The sequence below is a fragment of the Lolium rigidum genome, chromosome 6, assembly GCF_022539505.1.
Source record: "Lolium rigidum isolate FL_2022 chromosome 6, APGP_CSIRO_Lrig_0.1, whole genome shotgun sequence".
NCBI lineage: Eukaryota > Viridiplantae > Streptophyta > Magnoliopsida > Poales > Poaceae > Lolium > Lolium rigidum.
The window spans coordinates 226,156,933-226,181,745 of NC_061513.1; the positions used below are offsets into that span (position 1 = coordinate 226,156,933).

At 43.5% G+C, this 24,813-nt stretch overlaps 2 protein-coding genes across 2 annotated transcripts; one reads left to right on the forward strand and one right to left on the reverse strand.

The window, feature by feature from the left end:
• Positions 1–10,245: 10,245 nt before the first annotated feature.
• LOC124660446 (GTP-binding protein SAR1A-like) lies at positions 10,246–14,443 on the forward strand. Its single transcript, XM_047198260.1, has 3 exons — positions 10,246–10,550; positions 10,680–10,811; positions 13,837–14,443. The coding sequence occupies exons 1-3, from the start codon at positions 10,422–10,424 to the stop codon at positions 14,155–14,157; spliced, it is 582 nt and encodes a 193-aa protein (XP_047054216.1). The 5' UTR covers positions 10,246–10,421; the 3' UTR covers positions 14,158–14,443.
• Positions 14,444–19,247: 4,804 nt separating this feature from the next.
• Positions 19,248–22,667, reverse strand: LOC124660191 (phospholipase A1 PLIP2, chloroplastic-like). Its single transcript, XM_047197986.1, has 5 exons — positions 21,904–22,667; positions 20,900–21,409; positions 20,755–20,814; positions 20,167–20,583; positions 19,248–20,008 (listed from the first exon to the last, which is right to left on the reverse strand). Exons 1-5 carry the CDS (start codon positions 22,396–22,398, stop codon positions 19,475–19,477), a joined length of 2,016 nt encoding a protein of 671 aa, XP_047053942.1. The 5' UTR covers positions 22,399–22,667; the 3' UTR covers positions 19,248–19,474.
• Between the last annotated feature and the right edge of the window lie 2,146 nt (positions 22,668–24,813).

Consider the following 24,813-nt stretch of genomic DNA (forward strand, 5'->3'; position numbering starts at 1 on the left):
CTTTTTACTTTTATGTTGAGTCAGTTCACCTATCTCTCTCCACCTCAAGAAGCAAACACTTGTGTGAACTGTGCATTGATTCCTACATACTTGCATATTGTACTTGTTATATTACTCTATGTTGACAATTATCCATGAGATATACATGTTACAAGTTGAAAGCAACCGCTGAAACTTAATCTTCCTTTGTGTTGCTTCAATACCTTTACTTTGATTTATTGCTTTATGAGTTAACTCTTATGCAAGACTTATTAATACTTGTCTTGAAGTACTATTCATGAAAAGTCTTTGCTTTTATGATTCACTTGTTTACTCATGTCATTACCATTGTTTTGATCGCTGCATTCACTACATATGTTTACAAATAGTATGATCAAGGTTATGATGGCATATCACTTCGAAATTATCTTTGTTATCGTTTTACCTCGCTCGGGACGAGCGATAACTAAGCTTGGGATGCTTGATACGTCTCCGACGTATCGATAATTTCTTATGTTCTATGCCATATTATTGATGATACCTACATGTTTTATGCACACTTTATGTCATATTCGTGCATTTTCCGGAACTAACCTATTAACAAGATGCCGAAGTGCCGCTTCTCGTTTTCGCTGTTTTGGTTTCGAAATCCTAGTAACGAAATATTCTCGGAATTGGACGAAACGAAGACCCGTGGGCCTATTTTGCCACGAACCTTCCGTAAGACCGAAGAGCATACGAAGTGGGGCCACGAGGTGGCGACACCACATGGCGGCGCGGCCAAGGGGGGCCCGCGCCGCCCTATGGTGTGGGCCCCTCGTCGGAGCCCCGACTCGCCCTTCCGCCTACTTAAAGCCTCCGTCGCGAAACCCCCGATGCGAAAAACCACGATACGGAAAACCTTACCGAGACACCGCCGCCGCCGATCCCATCTCGGGGGATTCGGAGATCTCCTCCGGCACCTCGCCGCAGAGGGGATTCATCTCCCGGAGGACTCTACACCGCCATGGTCGCCTCCGGAGTGATGAGTGAGTAGTTCACCCCTGGACTATGGGTCCATAGCAGTAGCTAGATGGTTGTCTTCTCCTCATTGTGCTTCATTCTTGGATCTTGTGAGCTGCCTAACATGATCAAGATCATCTATCCGTAATACTCTATGTTGTGTTTGTCGGGATCCGATGGATAGAGAATACCATGTTATGTTAATTATCAAGTTATTACATATGTGTTGTTTATGATCTTGCATGCTCTCCGTTATTAGTAGAGGCTCCGGCCAAGTTGATGCTAGTAACTCCAAGAGGGAGTATTTATGCTCGATAGTGGGTTCATGTCTCCGTGAATCTGGGAGTGACGAAACCCCTAAGGTTATGGATGTCTTGTTGCCACTAGGGATAAAACATTGATGCTATGTTCGAGGATGTAGTTATTGATTACATTACGCACCATACTTAATGCAATTGTACTGTTGCTTTGCAACTTAATACTCGGAAGGGGTTCGGACGATAACCTCGAAGGTGGACTTTTTAGGCATAGATGCAGTTGGATGGCGGTCTATGTACTTTGTCGTAATGCCCAATTAAATCTCACTTGTACTTATCATGACATGTATGTGCATTGTTATGCCATCTCTATTTGTCAATTGCCCGACTGTAATTTGTTCACCCAACATGCTTTTATCTTATGGGAGAGACACCTCTAGTGAACTGTGGACCCTCGTCCATTCTTTTAATACTCGAAATACAAATCTGTTGCAATACTTGTTTTACTTGTTTTCTCGCAAACAATCATCTTCCACACAATACGGTTAACCCTTTGTTACGAGCAAGCCGGTGAGATTGACAACCTCACTCGTTTCGTTGGGGCAAAGTACTTTGGTTGTGTTGTGCGGGTTCCACGTTGGCGCGGAATCTGCGGTGTTGCGCCGCACTACATCCCGCCGCCATCAACCTTCAACGTGCTTCTTGACTCCTACTGGTTCGATTAAACCTTGGTTTCTTACTGAGGGAAACTTGCCGCTGTGCGCATCACACCTTCCTCGTGGGGTTCCCAACGGACGTGTCAACTACACGCATCAATGGACAAAGACCCAAGCATTATATCTCAGGTGATTCTTATAATGTTGATGTTATTCGAGTGCAAACACCGGAGGCTTTCATCAAAGGTCAAATTGACAGCCCGCCAGAACTCGACTTTGAATAGGTAACAGTACAGGTAATAAAAAGTTCGCGATTTACTTTCCGAACAATGTTTTTGCTGTTTTTGGAAAATACGAAAAATTACGAGATCGAAACGGAGTGGAGGAGGCTCACGAGGAGGTGCCCCACAGGCCGGCGCGGGCCCCAGCCTGGCCGCGCCGCCCTATGAGGACACCGCCTCGTCGCCCCTTTCCGACTCTGGTTCGACCTGGTACTTTCCGTTTGTTGTGAATTTTTTTGCTATATAATCCCCCGGACCCCTGGAGGTTCGTATATCGTTTTCTCGACGTGTTTTGTTTCGAGCTGTTTCTGCCAGGGTTTGCTTCGGATCTAGAGGTGTCATGTCTTCGTCAGAAACTCCGAAGGACAGCTCCTGCAAGGGCGTCGACAACCTGTACATGAACGAGTTGAGGATGCATCCCAAGGAGTTGCTGCTCGTTGATGGGGAGCTGCAGATCAAAGATGTCCGGGGTCCTAAAGGAGAAGGAAGTTTGGAAGACAGGATGGAGAAGCTAGAACAAGAGGTCTTCAATTACAAGAAGATGGCTGAGCGTGAGCTGGATATCTTCCACAAGATTGTGTCTGAACTCATTGCTGAACACGGGAAGGAAACTGCGAAGCTATGGGGCGACATCCTCTCACTTCACGACACCACCAACAAACTCCAAGCTCAACTCTATGACATTCAGAATCAGAATTGTGAGTATGAAAACAGGTTTAAACACATAAGCCATGCTGCTAGTTTCAGGATTCCCGAGACCAAGATGTCGTTTGTTGATGGAGAGCCTCTTCCTTGGAAGTCTGAAGACGGGAATTCATCACCACCATCGCCAAAGGATTAATTCATCATCGGTATTGGCATCCCCTTGGTTTGTTCCAAGCTTGGGGGAGTGCCGCGGTATCACATCATCACTACCTTTTTACTTTTTACTATCAAGTAGTGTCATATCATGAGTAGGGAAGTTATCATATAAGATGGGTTGCAGTTTGGAAGTATCTCTCCTTTAGTTGGTTGTCTATGTATCCCTTGGTGTGAGTTATCGTTATGAAATATTAATGAGAAGTCTTATCATTTACATATTGCACACCTTATTTTAGTTTGCAATTTCTACTATATGATTGATCTTGATTTTAGTATTGGTACCACTTTGGGAGCATTGAGTAAATCTATTTCGTTTTGGCAAACTTAGCATTGGTCAATAGCAACAACACCTTGAGGTTTAAATAGAAAAGAGAAATACATATAGTTGTTTCATTGTCTTCCTTTCTTGTTAGCTCATAGCTTATTATTCTGAAGTTAAAATTGTTTGTGCTTACAAGAAAGATGCATGATTATGTCTATCACATGTATATTTGCTTGTTTCCCTCAACTCTTATGCTTGCTAATTAACCTTGCTAGCCAAAGACCTGTATTGAGAGGGAATGCTTCTCGTGCATCCAAACCTCGAACCCAAACCTATGCCATTTGTGTCCACCATATCTACCTACTGCATGGTATTTCCTGCCATTCCAAGTAAATACTTCATGTGCTACCTTTAAACAATTCAAAACTTATTACTTCTTATTTGTGTCAATGTTTTATAGCTCATGAGGAAGTATGTGGTGTTTTTCTTTCAGTCTTGTTAGGCAGCTTCCACTAATGGACTAGTGGCTTCATCCACTTATCCTATAATTTTGCAAAAAGAGCGGCAACGGGGTTCCCAGACCCCAATTAATCAACTTTCATTAATAATTCTCTTCACATGTTTTGCTCTCGATTCATCGGTAAGCAACTTAATTTTGCAATAGACACTCCTCCATGGTATGAGATTGTTGGAAGGCACCCGAGGATTCGGTTAGCCATGGCTTGTGTAAGCAAAGGTTGGGGGAGTGTCATCCTTAAATAAACTAAAGTACATGTGTAAATAAAAGAGAAGGGGGATGATCTACCTTGCTGGTAGAAATAACGTCCTTCATGGGAGCCGCTCTTTGGAGGTCTGTTTGGCAAGGGGGTTAGAGTACCCGCTACCATTCGTTGACAACAACAAACACCTCTCAAAACTTTACTTTTATTCTCTTTATATGATTTCAAAACTGAAAAAGCTCTAGCACATGATTTAATCCTTGCTTCCCTCTGCGAAGGGCCTGTCTTTTACTTTATGTTGAGTCGGTAAACCTATTTCCTTCCATCTCAAGCAAGCATTTTAGTTGTTGTGATCAAACTATTATATTGTGATTTGCTTCATCATGTCTTTTATTCTTCCTTGTTTAGTACAAGTTTTACCTGAATGAATATAGCTTTGAAAGTTATCAATGATCATTATGATTGAGTATGCAAGATGAGCCATATAAACTTTAGCATGAGAGCGCTGCTCAATAGATAAGTATAATCTGTTAACTGTTCTCTGACCAAGAACAAAGTTTGCCATCACCAACTATGATTTCTTATGCACCTTTATTTGTGATTACCTTATACTTGTTTCAAGTTGAGTTATATGAGGAAGTTGTTTACTAGAATGTCTTGTGTGAATGAACATGATGCTTCTTGTCCGTATTTGATTTATCGACTCTTCACTCCATAAACATGTGGTCCTGTTTACCGAGTTCAGTTTCGCTTGGGGACAAGCGAAGTCTAAGCTTGGGGGAGTTGATACGTCCAATTTGCATCACTATTTTATATCATAATTTGTCTGTTATTCATTGATATATTTCATATTTGGATATAATACTTATGTTATTTCATCTATTTTGCATGTTTCATGATTATTGGAGGATCGCGCACCGGAGCCGGGATTCTGCTGGAAAAAGCATCGTCAGAACGCAATATTTCGGAAGATCAACAATTGACGGGAATTACACGAAAAGTCCTATTTTTCCAGATGACGAAGGGATCCAGAAGGGGGAGAAGAGGGGACCCGAGGTGGGCCCACCCCATAGGTCGGCGCGGCCCAAGGCCTGGCCGCGCCGCCCTGTGAGGAGGGGGGCCCACAGCCCCTCTCGCCTCCTTTTCTTCGCGTACTCCTTCGTCCCGAAAACCTAAGCTCCAGGGGTACGACGCGAAGAGCCACAGCCGCCTCTGCGGGGCGGAGAACACCAGAGAGAAAAGAGCTCTCCGGCAGGCCGAGATCTGCCGGGGAATTTCCCTCCCGGAGGGGGAAATCGACGCCATCGTCACCGTCATCGAGCTGGACATCATCTCCATCACCATCACCATCATCTTCATCATCATCACCGCCGTCTCCACCGCTGCACCTCGTCACCGCTGTAACAATTTGGGTTCGATCTTGATTGTTTGATAGGGGAAACTCTCCCGGTGTTGATTTCTACTTGTTATTGATGCTATTGAGTGAAACCGTTGAACCAAGGTTTATGTTCAGATTGTTATTCATCATCATATCACCTCTGATCATGTTCCATATGATGTCTCGTGAGTAGTTCGTTTAGTTCTTGAGGACATGGGTGAAGTCTAAATGTTAGTAGTGAAGTATGGTTGAGTAATATTCAATGTTATGATATTTAAGTTGTGGTGTTATTCTTCTAGTGGTGTCGTGTGAACGTCGACTACACGACACTTCACCTTTATGGGCCTAGGGGAATGCATCTTGTACTCGTTTGCCAATTGCGGGGTTGCCGGAGTGACGAAACCCGAGCCCCCGTTGGTATATCGATGCGAGGAGGGATCGCAGGATCTCGAGTTTAAGGCTGTGGTTAGATTTATCTTAATTACTTTCTTGTAGTTGCGGATGCTTGCAAGGAGTATAATCACAAGTATGTATTAGTCCTAGGAAGGGCGGTACATTAGCATAGGTTCACCCACACAACACTTATCAAAACAATGAAGATTAATTAGCCGTATGTAGCGAAAGCACTAGACTAAAATCCCGTGTGTCCTCGAGAACGTTTGGTCATTATAAGTAAACAAACCGGCTTGTCCTTTGTGCTAAAAAGGATTGGGCCACTCGCTGCAATTGTTACTCTCGCACTTTACTTACTCGTACTTTATTCATCTGTTACATCAAAAACCCCCGAATACTTGTCTGTGAGCATTTACAGTGAATCCTTCATCGAAACTGCTTGTCAACACCTTCTGCTCCTCGTTGGGATCGACATTCTTACTTATCGAAGATACTACGATACACCCTCTATACTTGTGGGTCATCAACGACCACTAGCTAGGGATGCCCAAACCAAGTGGTGTTACGGAGTTTGATCAGAAAGTTAGTCGGGACCGAGAATTATGCCCAGTTTGGCAAAAAAAAAAAGCAACCCACCAAGCGGGGCCTTAGTCGTATGACGTGGAAAAAAAACAGCCCACCAAGTGGGGCTTTAGTCATATGACGTTGGAATCGTTTCCATCTATTTTGCCCAAGTGTCCCAGGCAGATGTGGCAAACAAATGACATTAGCTCCCCTATCGTTGGATGCAAATTTTTGGCTCCAGGGTGCCCCATCACCTGATTTGAGCAATAAAGTTAAAAACAATACTACAATTAATTTAAAAAATATGGCATTAATCATGTGTGTGTGGAATATGTATGTAGGTATGTGCATGTCAAGTTTATTCTTTTTTGTGTATCCCATAATATAACATATTACAGATTGAGATATTACACCCTTGAAGTCTACATCATAACCTAAAACCTATATATACATTTTTTCATTTCTTAAAAACCTCTAATAAGGTCTTTAAAAAAAATAAAAGGCTTTATAATGAGCTTAGTCTCCAGATACATTTTCTCGTACTGCTCATGCCCTAATAGGTAAAGAGCGGGGATAGTGAACATATACCTATCCGTTCTGATTTAGTCTACATTCTAGAAAAAAACAAACAAATTAGTATTAAATTTATTAATATTACTTCAACCAATCCAAACTACATTAAAAGTAGTGATATCTAAAAGAAAAAGTAAGACTTCTTCATTTCCTTTGTTACTGGTGATTACAGAGCTAAAATATAGACTATCTGAGAACAAATTTTAAGCGTAGAATGGAGAGTATTTTAGAACGGAGGGGTTATATCATTATCCGTAATTTTAAACTACATATCTAGGTAGCTTGATCACGAAAGGGAAGCGACTATGAGCTATCATTTTTTAATGTATAGATTCTTTTTGTATACAGTATGCTCATTTATCCGACGTAATATGTTGTAGCAAAGCACCAGCATATTTGCTATCATATGGAAATATGTTTCACGATGTATCTAACGATAACGATTTTGCGTTGTACATGGTAATGTTTTGGGAAAATTTGCCACGAGACATCGTTATTTTTTGGGCTTTGCCGAAACACAATGCCAAAACATGTCTTTGCCTAGTACCATTAAAATTTTGCGGTACGTTTGCCAAAACACACCGTATGGTCTAAAATGGAAAGTTAATTTTTTTACTTAGAATAACCATCCTGCATGGTTTACACCGGGTTGTTTTCTCTGTAGTTTTTCCTCTTCAAATTTTGGCCCGGTCGTCTGTATATTTCCAGCAGATTGACATGACATATTTCCAACAGATTTCTAGCAGAGTGCTCACCAGACTCGATGGACATGAATAAACCAGAAGATTGTAGATTGATTATGAGGCTCGAATTTCCATGTGATTGCTGATTTTGGCAGATTGCTTATGAGGCGTGAGCTAGTACTAAATCATTTATATGTGCTCAATTAGGATTCAGGCACCCAGGCTCTGATGTTTATTTACGGTTATATTCTTGTAGATAGTGTTGGGCTTCCAAGTGCAGAGGTTTGTAGAACAACAACACGTTTTCCCTAAGTGGATCACCCAAGGTTTATCGAACTCAGGGAGGTAGAGGTCAAAGATATCCTATCAAGCAACTCTGCAATTACGATACAAGAAGTCTCTTGTATCCCCAACATACCCAATACACTTGTCAGGTATATAGGTGCGCCATTTCAGCGAATAAATAGTGAAATACAAGTAATATGGATGATTATGAGTAGTAATTGCAATCTGAAATAAAAATAGCAGCAGACAAACATGTAGCGGAACTAATTGTAAAGGGTGTTTTAATGCTTGGAAACAAGGCCTAGGGATCATATTTTCACTACTGGACACTCTCAACAATGATACCATAATTAAATACATAGATATTATCTCTTCACTACACTACTCTGGACCACTCTCCGGTTTGATAATAAACACAAATTCACTGAGTAGGGCTGCATAAGCATTCCTTAAAGTTCACATTCCCAATCTATGGACGCCCCACGCTGTCACTTTGAGCATACAAAGATGGTACCAACTAGTCACCATAATTCATAAGTATTTCTATAAATTAAGCATACGAAACAAACACGGTGTGCACACTGTCACCTTCATACCGTTGGACAAGGTATCCCAAGAGAGCACATAATAAAACCACTTGAGTAGCACAATAGTTGAAGAATAACATCTACTTATTCAACTAGATTACAAAGCTCATGATCACATAAAGATCATACATGTAGAGATAGAGATAGACCACATAGCTACCGGTAAAGCCCTCAGCCTTGGGGAAGAACTACTCACTCCTCATCATGGGAGTCAGCAACGGCGATGAAGATGGCGGTGGAGTCGACTGAGATGGCTCCGGGGGCAATTCCCCGTCCCGGCAGGGTGCCGGAACAGAGATTTCTGTCCCCGGATCTTGTCTGCAACGACGGTGGAGCTATGGAACTTTTCGTGGACGCGGGCTTCTTATAGGCGTAAGGGCGAGGTCGGTGAAGGCCAGGGGGCCCACACCACCCCTAGGCGCGGGCCTAGGCCAGGCCGCACCTAGGTGTGGTCTGGCCGCCCTGTTTCCTTTCTTCGACTCCCCTTCGGACTCCGTCTTCGTTACGGTAAAGTATTGACTTCGGCTTTTGTTTCGTTCAATTTTGAGAATATTTTCTGTACAACTTTTCTGAAATATAAAACAGCAGAAAACATGGAGCTGACACTATGGCATCTTGTTAATAGGTTAGTACCGGAAAATGTATAAAAATACAACGAAGCATGATGAAAACATATATAAACTGGTGTAAAACAAGCATGGAACATCAAAAATTATACTATACGTTTGAGACGTATCAGGCCCTGTCGCCATTCATGGCCGCAAGCAGATCATAGTCCAGTCCAAGGGCACTGGTGAGTGCCGCCGAGTGCGCCGGTGAGAGTGGCATAGAGCGTCGCTGAGAGTGGCCAATGGTGCGGACGAGAGATGGGCCAATCAGAGAGAGAACACCCGTTGGGGACGAGGTACGCGTCCTGGCCGGTGGTGAGCAGTAGAGCTATGACGGCCGACGAGATGGAAGACGACAGTTCCCATATCCCGCTAGGGCTGTTGTTGATCCATGCGAGAATTCGTCCCCTTTAACGTGAGGTGTGTAGAAGACCAATTGTGGTTTGGTTTTCTATTTTCTAGATTAGAAAGAAAACCGGTTTGATGCTAGGTAATTTGTAATTTCACGATAAATATTTCCGTTTTTGGCATTCCGTGTGTTTTGGCAAACGTATCGCAAAATTGTAATGTTACTGGGCAAATACACGTTTTGGCAGTGTGTTTCAGCAAAGACCGAAAAATAGTGGTGTTCCGTGGCAAATTTTCCCTAATTTATTTTAGAAACTCAGTTAAACTTTACATAGCTTGACTTTTTCGAAAAAATATAGATCTTATTCTTTGGAGCAGTGGTAGTGCTGGTTTCCATGATGTGTCCAGACCTGCTCTGTTAGATCATTAATTAGGAAGTTACTAATGCACATCCCTGTCACGAATTTGTCCATACATCTCAAGAAAAAAAATGCTAGTGAAAATAGTTGATGTTCTGGCTCGACTAGTTGTCTCAATTTCGTATGATGGAAAGAGAGTCCTTTGTTAAATGTTAACTTTAGTGTTTAGCATAGTTTTCACCTGATGTGATGCTCCACCTGTTTTTTGTTTTTGTTTTGAAGGCTGATGCTCCACCTGTTAATGACCCAAAGTTGTGGTATACAGTATGTGTCAAAGTGCAAAATGCTGGTGTTTTGTTGAAAAATCTTAAGTAGGAGGATTTAATTAGAAAATGGAATAAACAGATTACATTCTTCCAGAAGAAAGTGCACGCCGCGCCAGCGAAGAATCTAGAACACAACATATAACCACGGCGGCACAGCCCACAGGAAGAAGAGAGAAGGGAAAGATAAATTTCTCTCCGACGCAAAGGAGGCTAGCGAGCGAGCGAGCAAGAGGGAGGGGGATTGGGGTGACGGTGTGAAGAGGAAGAGGAGGAGATCGCCGGAGAAGAGGAGGGGCAAAGATGTTTCTTGTGGATTGGTTCTACGGGGTGCTGGCGTCGCTGGGGCTGTGGCAGAAGGAGGCCAAGATCCTCTTCCTCGGTCTCGACAACGCCGGCAAGACCACCCTCCTCCACATGCTCAAGGACGAGGTCTCTCTCTCTTCTATCCTTCTGATCCGCGAGAGAGCGGAATCTCATCTTCTCTTCTCTTCTCCTCTCCTCCCTAGCGATTCTTGATTTGGTCTGACTGGTGTGTTTGTACTCTGGATTGGATGGCAGCGGCTTGTGCAGCACCAGCCGACGCAGTACCCTACGTCGGAGGAGCTGAGCATCGGGCAGATCAAGTTCAAGACCTTCGATCTAGGCGGCCACCAGATCGCCCGCCGTGTCTGGAAGGACTACTACGCCAAGGTTACCTTTACTTCTTCTTGCTCTGTGCTTCTTTACTTACGGTTAGGAGTTCATCTTTGTGCACATGCTTAGAGATCTTGACCGAAAGCAGTTCCTGTGTTGAGTGAAACCAAGAGATTGTGTTTAGGCACGAGGAGTATCTCTGATCAGGGATATATCTGATTAGTTGAGGCAAAGGGGGCATCTTGCCGGTAGAGCAAGCATAATTTATCATAATTTAACCGCTTATTCTTCATCAAATTGATAACTAGGGATGCTGCTGATGCTAGTTATCAATTTTTTGCCGGCTGTTCATGGTGATTCTGAAAATGCCACAAGTTACTCCAGCTCTGTTTGTTAGGCCTCTAGATTGACAGTTGGCCAATCTTGAATGGAGTGTTATAGGTCTCTATCCAAGCATAAAATATAAGAATGGTTATAATTGCAGCCACCTTAGTGAAATTGATATTAGTGTTAATGTTATTCAGATGATAGAGGGCCAGAGAGTTGTGTGAATTTCCTGGCCAATTCAAACTTACACAGCTTCCTAACATCACTTTGCAAAAGCCATATCAACCAAAGAGAGAGAATCTATTTCCTAGCAAGGGTTTACTTAACAGGGCAGAATGTCCACCAGATGGACCAAATTGACCAATTTGTAGATAGTGATAGACAGTTCTTGCTATTATTGTCAAGAAAGCACATACTCATTTTTATGGACAATCGCCATGTAATGTGTCACTCTACGTTTTGAATGTACAAACACATACTCCCCACTTCACCAACTAAACACCTAAAGACTGTGTGGTCCCATTTTTCTGTTGTTAGGTGGTAATATGTGGAATCTGGGTGGTATGTTCGCAAAGCTGTCCAGGCATACTGATACTGGTTAATGTAGTTTTTTTTTTTGGCTAAATATGTTCACATTGCCCTTCCCAGTGGTGAAGTTGCTCAGTCCAAGGTAGTTTATATTAACCAGTATCAGTATGCCTGGACACTACAACTGCTCTAGAAATCTTTTTTTATCTTCAATTATGTGTAATAGTTTTAAATCTGGGCACTACTAGTTTACTGTTGTCTCAAATGTGCTGATGCATAACTGTAGAAGACTTAAACACAATCTGGGCACTACTAGTTTACTGTTGTCTGGGATTGCTAATTGAATGATAAATCTGGAAATGCTGCTTGGAGCTTTATTATCTTATCTTGCTGTTTATTTATGTAAATGCTGTGCTTGCTCATTGAAATTTTGAATGGATGTACTGGAGTAGTTGCACGATATGAATTGTGCTCTCTTGCCTAAGGACTTGGCAATCTGGAAATTTTGTGTCATGGTTTGTACTCGTCTGTGATTGCTAATTGAATGATAAATCTGGAAATGCTCATTGAAATTTTGAACAGATGTACTAGAGTAATTACATCGTCGTCCTCTTCAAGGCTTATGTGGCTGGTTATTTTTGCTTGTGCTCTGAATTTTCTGCCGTAAAGCATAATGCATTTAGTGTACCAACCAGAATCTGTATAATAGAAGTGAGTGAGTTAGATGCATGACTAATAATTGTTTGAGTAGCCTTCTGTAATGTTCATCAGAAGTTTCATCTACTATTTTTTTTCTTGGTTCTATGCATTGAGTTCTATTGTCACTGACTGTGCATGTCCTGATGGCATCTTCTGTGCAAATAGCCAAATACCAAGGACCAGTATATATATGAGTATCGGTGTCTCCAACAATTTTGTGCTTCAGATCTCGATCTAACTCCTGTTTGATTGCCTGTGGGAAGTTTTTCGTATTGTGAAAATGTTGGAAGTTCGGTTGAGATGTTAAAATCTAAGTTTGATGATTACAAATTGTGTAGTTTTGATGTTTTGCTTGTTTAAGAGGAGTGGAGATATAGAGGAAGACAGGAAGTAGTTAGTAAGCTAAAGCTTTTATGTCCTTGGTATATGGCTGATAATAGAGTCGGGTAGTTAAGTGACTATGTGCAGGTTATCTGTCTTTGGTATATGGCTGTTAGGAGAGTTGGGTACTTAAGTGACTATTGGCAGTGCTGTCATGAATTTGTGGATTTAATGTTAGCCATAATCTTGACATGAAGTTGTTGCAGAGCTAGCTACGTACATGCGGGTGTTAGGTCCTAGTATTCTGGTAGTAGCCAAGGGAATTGGTCCTGTGCGTGCATGATCCACTAGGATAGGTACGGGCTGTTAGTGGCGTGAGTGCATGGCTTCGTGCTGTTAGTGGCCGAGAGCAGCTGCCGGCTATGTATGCGTGCGTGGAGTTAGTGGCCCCTGGTTGTGTGCGTGTGTGAACCTATATAAGGCACTGTAATCACCATGTTAGAGTTGAGCCTTTTGGATAGAGAAAAGACTAGGGCGTTGGTGCGCCCACGGCGGCGTTTGTGCGCCGGCCGGGAAAATCTGTGTGTCTTTCTTCTTCTACCTCTGTCCGTGAGCTGCGAGAGAGAGGGAAGAAGAGGTGCAGCCTTGGGCTGCACCAACATTTAATGCCTATTTGTTTGGTCATTTTCTATTGTATTTTCTTTCCCCATAAATAATTAACACGCTAGTGTGTCCAGGATGGCTGCAAACGGTTGGAATGTATAATCTTCTATCCGTTTGGATTGCAGAGATGAAAAAACAGCCATTTCACCATGAAGTAGACCGGAATGAACAATTTCACATTTCACCGCACTGACCGCCATGCAATACAACCATCTTGTGCACTGCTTCACTGTTCACATCTCTGCGCAGATCACAAGGATATCATATTTGAATGACTAAATGCTCACAAACATAACATGTGAACACTTTTACCTTGTCGTGAAAATCACATTTGAGTCATACTGGAGTGTCGCCTTTCATGTATGGAAATGACTGTTTATTACTCAGAATTTAATCCAAATATATGAACGCTACTGCCACTTTTACCTCTGTTGAATACTAGTCCAGGCTGTTTGTAATGACCTGTGAATATTTCTAGTTTGTTGATTTTGTATGTTGCCATATTATTCTGTCGGCTTCTTTTAATTCTTATTCTGTCTGATAGGTCGATGCTGTTGTTTACTTGGTGGACGCTGCTGACAAGGAGCGGTTTGCAGAGTCAAAGAAGGAGCTGGATGGCCTTCTTTCAGATGACTCCCTAGCGAAGGTGCCTTTCCTCGTACTGGGTAACAAGATCGACATACCCATCGCAGCATCCGAGGAGGAGCTGCGCTACTACCTTGGACTGAGCAACTTCACCACTGGGAAGGGCAATGTGAACCTATCCGATTCGAATGTGAGGCCTCTGGAGGTCTTCATGTGCAGCATTGTCCGCAAGATGGGCTATGGCGAAGGGTTCAAATGGATGTCTCAGTACATCAAGTGAAAGGCCTTCCTGCTGTCTTCAGTGGCAATGTTCAGGTTTGGTACTTTGTCACTCTCCTGATGCTTTGGAGAAACCTGCAGCTGTAAGAAAAAGTCTTTCTAGTGGTAGGGAAAACCTGTAAGTTGATGTTACTCATAGATATGTGGTGGGGTTTCTATTTTTTTGATTGTTCGTGTGTAAGATGGTTCTATTAGTTGCAATGTGGTTGCTGAGATCATCTGTAGACATGGGAAGTATTTCAGCTAATGTGATCTGGCATCTCTACCTGTGAGATATTTATTACCAACTTAGACTCTTCTTTTGCAACTATCCACTAGTAGTAGACATACACTGGCTGGTGTAACCACATGAATGAACTGAAAACCTAGGAGGCTTCACCAGCCAGCCGCATCCCATTTCCCTAACCCTAGCTGTTTCCTGTCTTGGACACCTTCCGCTGCCATAAGAGAATTCTGCTGCTGTAGTCCTAGCGGCGGATGGCAGAACAGTGTGGCACCCTCTTGTGAGTGTTCACTGGTGTCCGATGCATTCCATGGTGGCCTGATAGTAGTTTCCATTTCTGCGATTATTATTCACCCTTCTGGCCCCTGATGAGCAGCCTGCTGGTGAAGGTTTGTCATTCATTCTTTTGATCAAATGCCGTCAGATTTGAGATCTCGGGTAAAAAAAGCCTTGGGGTTTGCCAGCTTGTTCTGGCAATGTATTTGTGCCAGTGTTGCAACCTTCTTGAAGACGAGGTGTTCCAATTGCAACCGGCGTTGTACCGGTGTTGCAACCTTCTCGAATACCTGGTGCTCCAATTGCAACCGGCACTATTTGTACCGGAGTAGCATGAGGTCTGCCGCAGGGTTCCGCCATGTTGATCACAGCATGGCAATTTTTCGTCTCCTGGATGTCATGCACCCTTCCTGCTGTCAGCGGCAGTGATCAGGGTTGGTTCTTCATCACTCTCCTCACTCTGGCACTCTTGCTGCTCTGGAAGAAGCCTGTAAGTTGATGATTGTCCTAAGATCCATGGTGGGGTCTATTTATATGATTGTTTGTGGTGATTTTATTACTGACTGTGAGGTTTCTGGGATCATTTGTAACGTGGCAAGTATTTCTGCTAATGCAATCTGTCGTCTCAGCTAGTGAAATGTCTGTTACCTGTTGAATTTTGCTGCTACCGTTGGTATGCGATTCTTGAAACTTCTGCGTAACCTAGTCCATCTAAAACAACCGGGTCTGTTAAACATTTTTCAGTGTAATCCATCTTTTCTTCTCGGGTAGAGCAATGTGCTATTATCAGTACAGTCCAGACAAAAAGGGAAGTGCATTCATTTAGAAAGAAAAAAAGAGAAGTGCAGATAAGTACTCGCTCCGTTCCATAATAATTGAACAAAAAATTGGCTGTTGTTTTCCGGTTCGGAATTCCTATCCGAACACCACTCGATCTTCTAGAAACTTTCTCCTACACCTGGTTGCATGCACAACAAGCAAAGGCCTCCATCTGGACTCAGGGACGGAGCCAGCTTTCATCCTTGAGGGGGGCAAAATAGTATTGTAAACTTCATGAGGGGGGCAGAGTAAGCTAAATCAGCAAGAAATTACAGTTCTAGTGAGTAGTATTCTTCATAAAACCCAAACCATGGGGGTGGCTGAGCCCCCCCTCGTCCCCCCTTGTCTCCGTCCCTGTCTGGACTGAAGACAGAAACAGTAAGGTGAAGTCGCATTTGGAGTTTGCATTCCTGGTTTGTGATGATCGAACTCAACTTTTCCTTCCCTCAGAGAGAAAGGAAGATCAAACCCAACTTGCACCTTTGGGGTTTTGGATCATCGGAGGCCTCCATATTTGTTAGTTCAGTACATGTCTGTTTCTGGGTTGTGGTGATAGAATTGTAAGCTGACAGTGACAGTAGTGTCATAGATCGGGCTACTCATGTTCATTCCTAGCCGGTTCTATGCTAAGACTTGAGAACCATAAAAAGGATAGCACAGATTGAAGAGCTACGAGAAAACAGTGTGTACATATTTTATAACTATTAAAAATTTGTGGTGGAGAAAAAGAAACAAAAAAACAAGAACAGGACACATGCGCACAGTATAGTGAGGGAGAGCTAAGGCGGTAAGGAGCAGAACAATATCACTTTTCTTTCAAGAGAACGAGATAGTTCTGTGATCATCTAGTCTAGGCATAACGATGCAAAAGTTGGCAATGAGCTCCCTAGGGTGCATTGTCATCATGCATTACAAAAGGAGCACATTTCGGGATGTGCATTGCACTCTTTCTGAACCGTAAATACAATATTTCAGTTTTTTTCAGTGATAACAAAAGTAACAAACTAAGGTTGGCGCAAAATATTAAAACATTAATTATCTCTTTTGGTTAGATATTCCAAAATAACCGTAGTAGACTAAATTTAACAGGAGGCATAACACCGAGAATAACCAAAATAACCCATATAAACAAAATGAAAGTCAACAAAATTAGCATATATCACATTACCTAATTAACCAAAACTCCAAAAGGCATATGGTTAGTTGTTTTACTAACTGCACTTAAAGATAAGTAGAAGCAACGATAACTGTAATTCCATTTCCCTTTCGGTTTTTCAATTTGTTTTTTTCAGTTCAAACTCAGTTAGGGACATCCATATCGTGGGATGCTAGAATTCACTCATGTCAGAATTAAAGCCATCCGACCGCATGTTGCATGTTGCTACACACCACGAAGTCTATGGCAGTGGGCTACAATCTTCAGTTCTCTACAATTTCTGAAGATAAGATCTAATGAACATTGTGATTTGCGAAGCTATCCATTTCTTTTCAAGGCTGTGAATAGTTTTTTGGTAACATAACATTTATTTTATCTAGCAATAGGGAGTGCTCTGTCCTTCCTCTTTAGTCAACATTTTTGCAAGTTCGGCCGACTTTGTAGAATAAAATGTGAACATCTACAATCCGGCCATCGTTATCACTTCATCTACTAGTATGACATTTTTTTTTATAATGTATTTATTAGGTACTGTAGATATTTATGCTTCCTCCATTTTAGATTACTCCGTATATTTTGGTCATTAGTTACTCTACTATTGACATATATTTCATGTGGCACAAGATTGATATCATTAGATTCGTATTCTAAAATATTACTACACTCTCCGATCCATAATAAGTGTCCACTGATTTAATGCACCTCTGTAGTAAATCAATGACAATATTATGGATCAGAGAGTACTTTTTATGGTGGTATTTTTACATCATCACAAAAGTTTCATGTTAATATTGTTTTTTTTCAGGAACGAGCGAGAAAGCACATATTTTTATTTTATAGATAGGAGATGAACCAAATACAACACTCTTACAACTTCGCATACATTGTGTCACTAGCAATAAAAGGAAGAAAGCCTCACAAAAGACCCACGAGCTTCCACCTGTCCGCCTCTTCAACGATGGCATCTAACAAAAGTGCTTCCGTCCTTGCCTTGTTCTTGAAGATCCGATTATTCCTCTCAATCCAAATAGATCGAAACACCGGGAGGAAAAGGGACCGCACTTGATGCTGGAGTTTGGAGGGCCAAGTGTTGAGCACACTCGGTCACCAAACAAGGAGCTCATCCACGTCAAATGGGGCTAGAGAGGACCGAGTTAGTCCTCTTAAGACCTCAAACCAAATGCTCCTCGAAAAAGAACATTGCCGAAGAAGAAGATGCTCAATTGTCTCGGAGTGTTGAGGGTTTGCCGTAGTAAAGCCTAACACGGGGAGTATTTTCTTAATGAACTTGGAGAAAGTAAATTGAAAAAAAAAATTGAGAATACACCTTGAAAGGTGTATCAGTCGAAGCTAAAGAAACCTAAATTTGTTGGAGAAAGTAAATTGAAACAAAATTATTAAGACGGTAAAAAGCGTTGTTGGTGGTTTTCCTCGGCGTTGTCAAAAGTCTCCATGCATTTCACAAACGCAACCGATCGTCTCTTACCCTTGTGGTTAGAAGCGGAAAGGACAAAGACGAGCAAGGCGTGTATCCCGTGCAAGTTTCGCACTCGCCGGCCGGCGGCCGGCTGGGACTGGATCTAGCCTTGCTTGGGCGTGTCGGTCTCCCCCGTCGTCCTCCACCACAGACACAGACAGACCGGAGCGGACGTTCTCCCGTTCAACCGCGGGCTGCGGATAATAACAGGCCAAAAAAGTTGGACGAGAATCCCATGGATGGGATCGCCCAGGTGGCCGGATCGGCACCACCGGCCGCCCGACGCCGACCCCCGCGCTTGTCGCCACCCGCGCGCGCGCGCCGGCGAACGTTCCCAGGCGCAACCGCGAGACCAAAAAAATACACACAGGAAAGAGAGCCGGGGTTTCCCGTCGTCGATCGCCGGCCGACGGTTGACGGATCGACGAGCGGCTCTTCCGTCTGGAACTTTCTAAGCTGATGCGCTCGTCGCTTTCCCTCGGATCGATCGTCATGTGGCGGAGCTCTGATCGATCAATGCACGCGACTGGAATGGGGTTCGGAGGAGAAGATCTTGCCTTCCGAGATCGCCGCTCAGTTCGGGAACGGTAACCGTAGCCCGATTGGTGCGCGCGCCTAAAATTGGGAGGAAGCGACGAGTGCTTTTCTTGCTTCTTTCCGTCACTCCAACTACTCTACATGTTCTGCGGTTATACATACATTGAAGTTTCAAAACAAACTAGGTACGGAGTACATGGAAACCTCAGCAGAAAGCAACGCAATTCGTCAACCTCTTACCATGGTTTACACTTGTCGCATCGACTGCATGTTGCTTGTCAAAGAAAACAGGATATCTGTCCTCTCCCTCCCTGTCTGAACGTACACCAAACCTGGAGAATTGGACAACTACTCAAGTCTACTCTTTTGTGGCTCCTTGCTAATCAAGGAATGCCTAAACGATAAGTCCATGACCACGTACGTACGTAATGCAGGTTTTCTGCAACTGCCGAGACTCGCCCACTCCTGTTAGCAGTTCAGTACTACTAGCTGGTACTACATTTTAGCACCATAGTATGAGATAATCTCGTACAGCTCAACCTCCTTTTGCCTCATAAGCTGGGGCAAAGCCGCAAATAGATCAGAAACACATGAGGCAACGACGATAAGAGATCATGCTAGTTCCAGCTTTGGTGATGGGACTTCTGTCTAATCTGAGACTTTCTGTTAGAGGAGCTATACATACACTTTGCTGGTCGATGGACCTTTAAGACAGGCAGCTAGCATCCGAGCATTCTGATCACGACGCGTGTTTAGCTAGCGTCCCAGCTCGGGCAAAAGAATCATGTAACGCTGTGCAAACGAACGAAACGAACGGATCACCCTACCATCTAGGACCGCAATCTAATGGCCAGGAGAGCCCCCAGCACGAGCAGCTTCACCGGGATGAGGAACATCAACAGCTGGGACGCGTGCTGCTGGAGCTTCCTCGCCGTCTCCTGCCCTCCTGTCGCCACGGCGTCCGCGACCTCGCCGAACCACCCTTTGCCGATGCCGCTGGTCAGCATGCCGTGCACGGCGAGCGGCCACCACAGCAGGAGCTGCCACCGCTCCCGCTCCACCTCACGGAGGCGCCGCACCTCCTTGCGCACCACGCCGCGCACTGACCGCAGGTACGAGTTCACGTCATGGTCACGGTACACCGACCCCTTGGGGCCGTAGGCGCCGCCGTCCTTGAGGATCTCCAGCGGGTGCGGGGAGTTCAAGAACGCCGACAGGGCAGACTGGAGCTGTTTCAGGGAGATGCCTGCTGAATCGCCCAGGTGGTAGATGCCGCTGTCCTGTGGGAGAAGGTGGTGGTGTGGGGAGAGCCGCTTGTCCGGCTGCAAGATCAGGACTTCCCCCATTGGGGCATACAAGAGTTTCTGCATTGAATTACAGAGAAAGGGTTACAACAACAAAAATGCAGTTGTGGGTCTCAATTATTTAGTACAGGAAATATCTAACGCGTATGTTCAAAAGACAGTTTTACCATGTGTGTTACAAAATAAAAAGGTCATCAGACATTCAGACATGAGCGCACCTGGTTTGTAAGGCATGGGTGACTGCGGAAATTCCCATTGGCAAGCTTCAGAATGTTGGCGACATGGTCGGGATAGTTGCACGAGAATACTCGAGGAACAATATCGCGGTGCATTGTGATCGATTGCACATGACTTTTCGGCAACCCAAGTTTACGGAGCAACTGGTCACCACCACACATGATGCACGGGGCACCAAATGTTATAACAGGCAACAATGATGAAGTAGGTGCCTCCCCTCTCATCAATAGCATTAGATTCACAAGCAAAGCCAGACTTCCACCAAGAGAATGCCCAGTGAATCGCAATGATGCGGATTTACCATAAGTTCTCAAGTGCGATTTGACATATGGCAGCATTTGGTGATACATTCCCTTCGCAGCTTCGTATATTCCCCTGTGAACGAGCACATCAAGTCCCTGCAGCGCATAACAAATGTATACAGATTACAAAATGTCTGTTCTGTTCCTTCAATTGCGTATCATTGAATTTGTTTGGTGTATCCATGATGCATAAATACATGAAGCTGGAGATGTTAAAATGATTGAATACCAACATTATAACTGTTTCCATCTTAGCTAGTAGCATACCTCAAATTTGACGGGTTCAAATAGTAGGTTCGCCTGCCAAGAAGCGATCGACTCTGAGCCCTGCCAACAAAATAAACAAGATAAGCTGCAGGATCAACTAACATGCTAGGATAGAAGCACATGAGGTATCAGGAAAGAGTCCTACCTGTACTACGAAGTATCTCGTGCTGCCTTGATCATCATCACAAATAAACCATTCAGAGGGACATGATCTTGAAGAATTCAGATCATCTGCGACAGCTTGTCTTGTTTCTTCCTTGGCAGCAACCATGGAAGTTACTGAATTTGTTGTGGCCACAAATGAGGCTTCGTCCAAGGTTAAACCTTCACCGTTCTCACCATTCACAATGGCCATGATGGTCGGATCATTCTTACCATTACTCCTGGAACCAAAGGGATTGACGCCCATCGCACGGGAATGCACGTACGACGCAGCAGACGCCATGACTTGGTATGCACCAAAAGGATTTATCATCGGGCCATTTCCTTTTTCCTCCTTGCTCTCCAGCGCATTATTCTTGACAAATTCAGATTTTCTATCTGGAGATTCACCTTTCTCAGTGCTCTGCTCCTGCTTCCGATCAGGATTAGCTCTGTCCTTCTCTTGCACGGATGTAGTCACAAACTCCAGGCTGTACCGGCGGAGACATTTTGGCTGACATGGACGAGAAGGAAGCAATGAGTTGAGTGCTAGGAAGACTTGAGTTGAGTATCAGATTTTCATGAAAATGTATTTACATCAGAGAGAATAAGAATAAGGCAGTAACTGTGTAATAAATAACATCATGACCACATCCAAAAACAGATTAAGCCAAGTGACAATTGTTGGACAACGAAAGACAAATGGAAACCATGGACATAGCTCAAAATGTTCTACTAGAAAGGGGTCCCAAATTTGGGGCCAGAATCCCAAAGGGTGGGAGTGGCGAAGCACAGTTTACAGAACAGTAAAATTAGTAGTACTTCACCGTCTTCCAAAACAGGCTAAATTTAGCTTTATATTCCTAAAAATACCACTATCGGCGGCAGCAATGTGGAAATCTAGAGCATGAACAAATTACTGAAAGGAACTATATAATCTTCACGAACGGTGAATTCACGACTGCTGGATGTAACTTGGCAATGCTGCAAGTGCAAAGATCGTAGTACCTGGATTTTGGGGATCATGTAGGCGATGTTGCAGAGGTAGGACATCCTGGAGTACTCCTTGGCGTCGTCGATGGACACCTTGCGAAGGAGCCTCGAGAAGGACGCGCGGTCGAACACCTCGCCGTCGTACTCGTCCGTCCCCACGGGGCAGCCTTCGTCCTCGCCTCCGCCGCCGCACGACGCGCACCTCTCGCCCCCGACGGCGTCCGGGTCCTCATCTTCCTGTCCGCCGCCGCCGCCGCCGCCTGCCTCGGCGTCCGCCTCATCCACCCACCTCGGCTGCACCCGCAGCATCTGCAGCACCCAGTTGCCCTGCTTCCGATCCTCCGCCGCGTCGGGCCTCGTCCCGGCCTCCTCGCCGCCGCCCTGCCTCTCGCCCCGCGGCCACAGGCGCGGCAGGGCGGCGCGCGGCTGCCGCTGCACCGGCGGCGGCGCGACCGGAGGCTGCGGCGGCGCGGCGGGCCGCACGCCGCCAAGAAACCTCAGCGCGTCCATGGCGCCGCGCGCGCTACCGAGTCCAAACCTCTTCCTCCCTCTCTCTCCTCGATCTTGGGCTCCGCGGCGCGCGCGCGGTTAAGGCTTTTGCGGCCGTGTCGCGGCGCACGAGTTCACCGTTGGGAATAGCGTGGCTGGCGCAGGTGAGGCGGCAATGAGAGAGAAGAAGGAGAAGGAGAGAGATGGAGGCATGGGCGGTGGAGAGGTCCTATATAGGTGGAGCCATGGCCATGGAGGTCGGAGGGGATTGTGGGGAAGAAAGAGGGAGGGAAAGAAAAATCTCTTTGCTTGCGTGCTTGATCTCGGCGATCGTTTTGGCATTTTGCAGTGGGGTTGTTTTCGTTTGAATTTGTACACGGGTTTCCCACTGTTTCTATCCATCCAACGAGATACATCGATCGGTCCCGTGCAGTTTTACATCTTCCGATTGTTTCATAATTCAAATACTCCCTTCGGTTCATATTAATTAACTCTAATATGGATGTATCTAGACACATTTTAATTCTAGATACATCTATATTTGAGTCAATTAATATAAATCGGAGGGAGTAGTAACATATTTGACTTTATGGAATGGTTTCTTGTTGAGCATGTATTACTACTTGTGTACTGTATTGGAAAATAACAAGCGAAGCGTGAAAATACAAACCATTGACCGTGGCTATACCGCAAAATAAACTCAATAAAAATCTAAGCCAAAACTAATTTGACTTATTTGTATATGTCAATTAATATAACTGAGCAACAATGCATAGGAAAGGAACATGCAGTGATCAAACATCTTTGAGAGCATATTAAGCTAGAACACAAAAAAACTAGAGAAAACACATGAATTTTATTTCATGGTGTGTTGAATTCCAGACGAATCTTTCAAAGGAGATGATACTTTGTTTGAACCAAACAAAAAAAATTCTTTAGAAAAAGAAGTCCATAGGATTTTCTACTGATTTTTTAAGGGTTTATTTGATTCACAATTAGGAATTTTGGAGGATTTTTTTATACCTTATACTATTGTGCGTAAACTTGTTTGAATTGTAGAACTAAAAAAATCAAATGTGGCTATGGTTGCAATCCTCAACAAAAGTTTTAGTTCAACCTCATGGAGTTTTCCTTTGTTTACATGACAACGATAGCAAGCACATAATCTTTTAAAAAGTTCATGTGTTGTTTATGCGTTACTACGAAACAATTTCTACTTCACATTTATATGTTTTCATTTAGTACAATTCAGCATATTATGACACTCTTGTGTGTTTTCATCAATGTGGTTCGTTCATATATGCAGATAAATGATGGCCTGACATAGACAGCCTGAAAAACCAACATCGTATAATTGTTTATTGAATTCCTTTCAATCAATGTACTCACTCCATCCATAAAAAAATGCCTTAGAATTGTCTAACGTCGGTTGGATGTATGCCGGCAATGTACTCACTCTAACGATTTTATGTCTAAAAAAATTGCCGCAAAAAAAATGTATGTATAAATTTTAATGTCGCTATACCTTAATGTGTCATACTCAACACGATTTAATGTATAGCGACACTAAAATTTAGACAAATTTAAAACATCCTTTTATGGACGAATGAGTACTATAACGAAATCGACTAGCAAATACATCTTACCTCGTAGTAGTTTGGACTGACTTGTGTATAAAAATGGTGTATGCAAGATTGTAAAGAAGGCCTCTGCCGTACAATGAAACCTAATTTTTTATTTTAAGAGAAACCAAGTTATGTCCATGAGCACTTGAAACCAAAGGTCATGTGATTGTATATTTACTCCAAGCATATTAGGATTATCTAAATTCTTGTATAAAATTAGTAAGCTAGGCCCTCCGCACACATGATTTAATTTTTCTAAACTTCACACTCAAGAAAAACATATTTATTCACAAAGTATGTGTCATCTATTAAGACATGCATTTTTTTTTGCCATATTTGTTCTTCGATCTATTTATAGTTTGTGGCTCCTCCTATGTTGTTTACATTACTTCCAGAAGTTTTAAGGAGTGTATGCAAACATGACCTCATTGCCTTTCCACGAAACTACGTGGGTACATGGTTGTATAAATATACACCCATTTATTTTTGACTAAAGGCTTGTAATACCTTTGTCAGCTCATTTTTTTTGAAATGGGGAAAAATCACCCTAGCTTCTGCATCCGAGGGATGTACACGGTTTTTTTTATTAAATTATTCACAACATCTTACAAGAGCAATACAAAAGATCAAACTCGAAGGCACATCGCTAAACCTACAGAAGGATGAAGGGGGTAACAAAACACCAACTCACATTATCCAAAAAATCAAATACCTTCCCAAGCCACTCTCAGCGCACGTCAACACACATATCACAGAAATCGCTACCGCCGTCTTCCTCGCACCCATCTTCAAGAGGGATCACCGCATTGAC

Bases quoted from the DNA above. Each gene is read 5' to 3' on its own strand.
- LOC124660191 (XM_047197986.1), bottom strand. From the start codon at position 22,398: ATGGACGCGCTGAGGTTTCTTGGCGGCGTGCGGCCCGCCGCGCCGCCG. The intron at 20,815-20,899 runs GTAGGACTCTTT...TTTTGTTGGCAG, and splicing joins CGAGATACTTCGTAGTACAG to GGCTCAGAGTCGATCGCTTC. The intron at 20,584-20,754 runs GTATGCTACTAG...TATGCGCTGCAG, and splicing joins TTGAACCCGTCAAATTTGAG to GGACTTGATGTGCTCGTTCA.
- LOC124660446 (XM_047198260.1), top strand. From the start codon at position 10,422: ATGTTTCTTGTGGATTGGTTCTACGGGGTGCTGGCGTCGCTGGGGCTG. The intron at 10,551-10,679 runs GTCTCTCTCTCT...ATTGGATGGCAG, and splicing joins TCCACATGCTCAAGGACGAG to CGGCTTGTGCAGCACCAGCC. The intron at 10,812-13,836 runs GTTACCTTTACT...TCTGTCTGATAG, and splicing joins GGAAGGACTACTACGCCAAG to GTCGATGCTGTTGTTTACTT.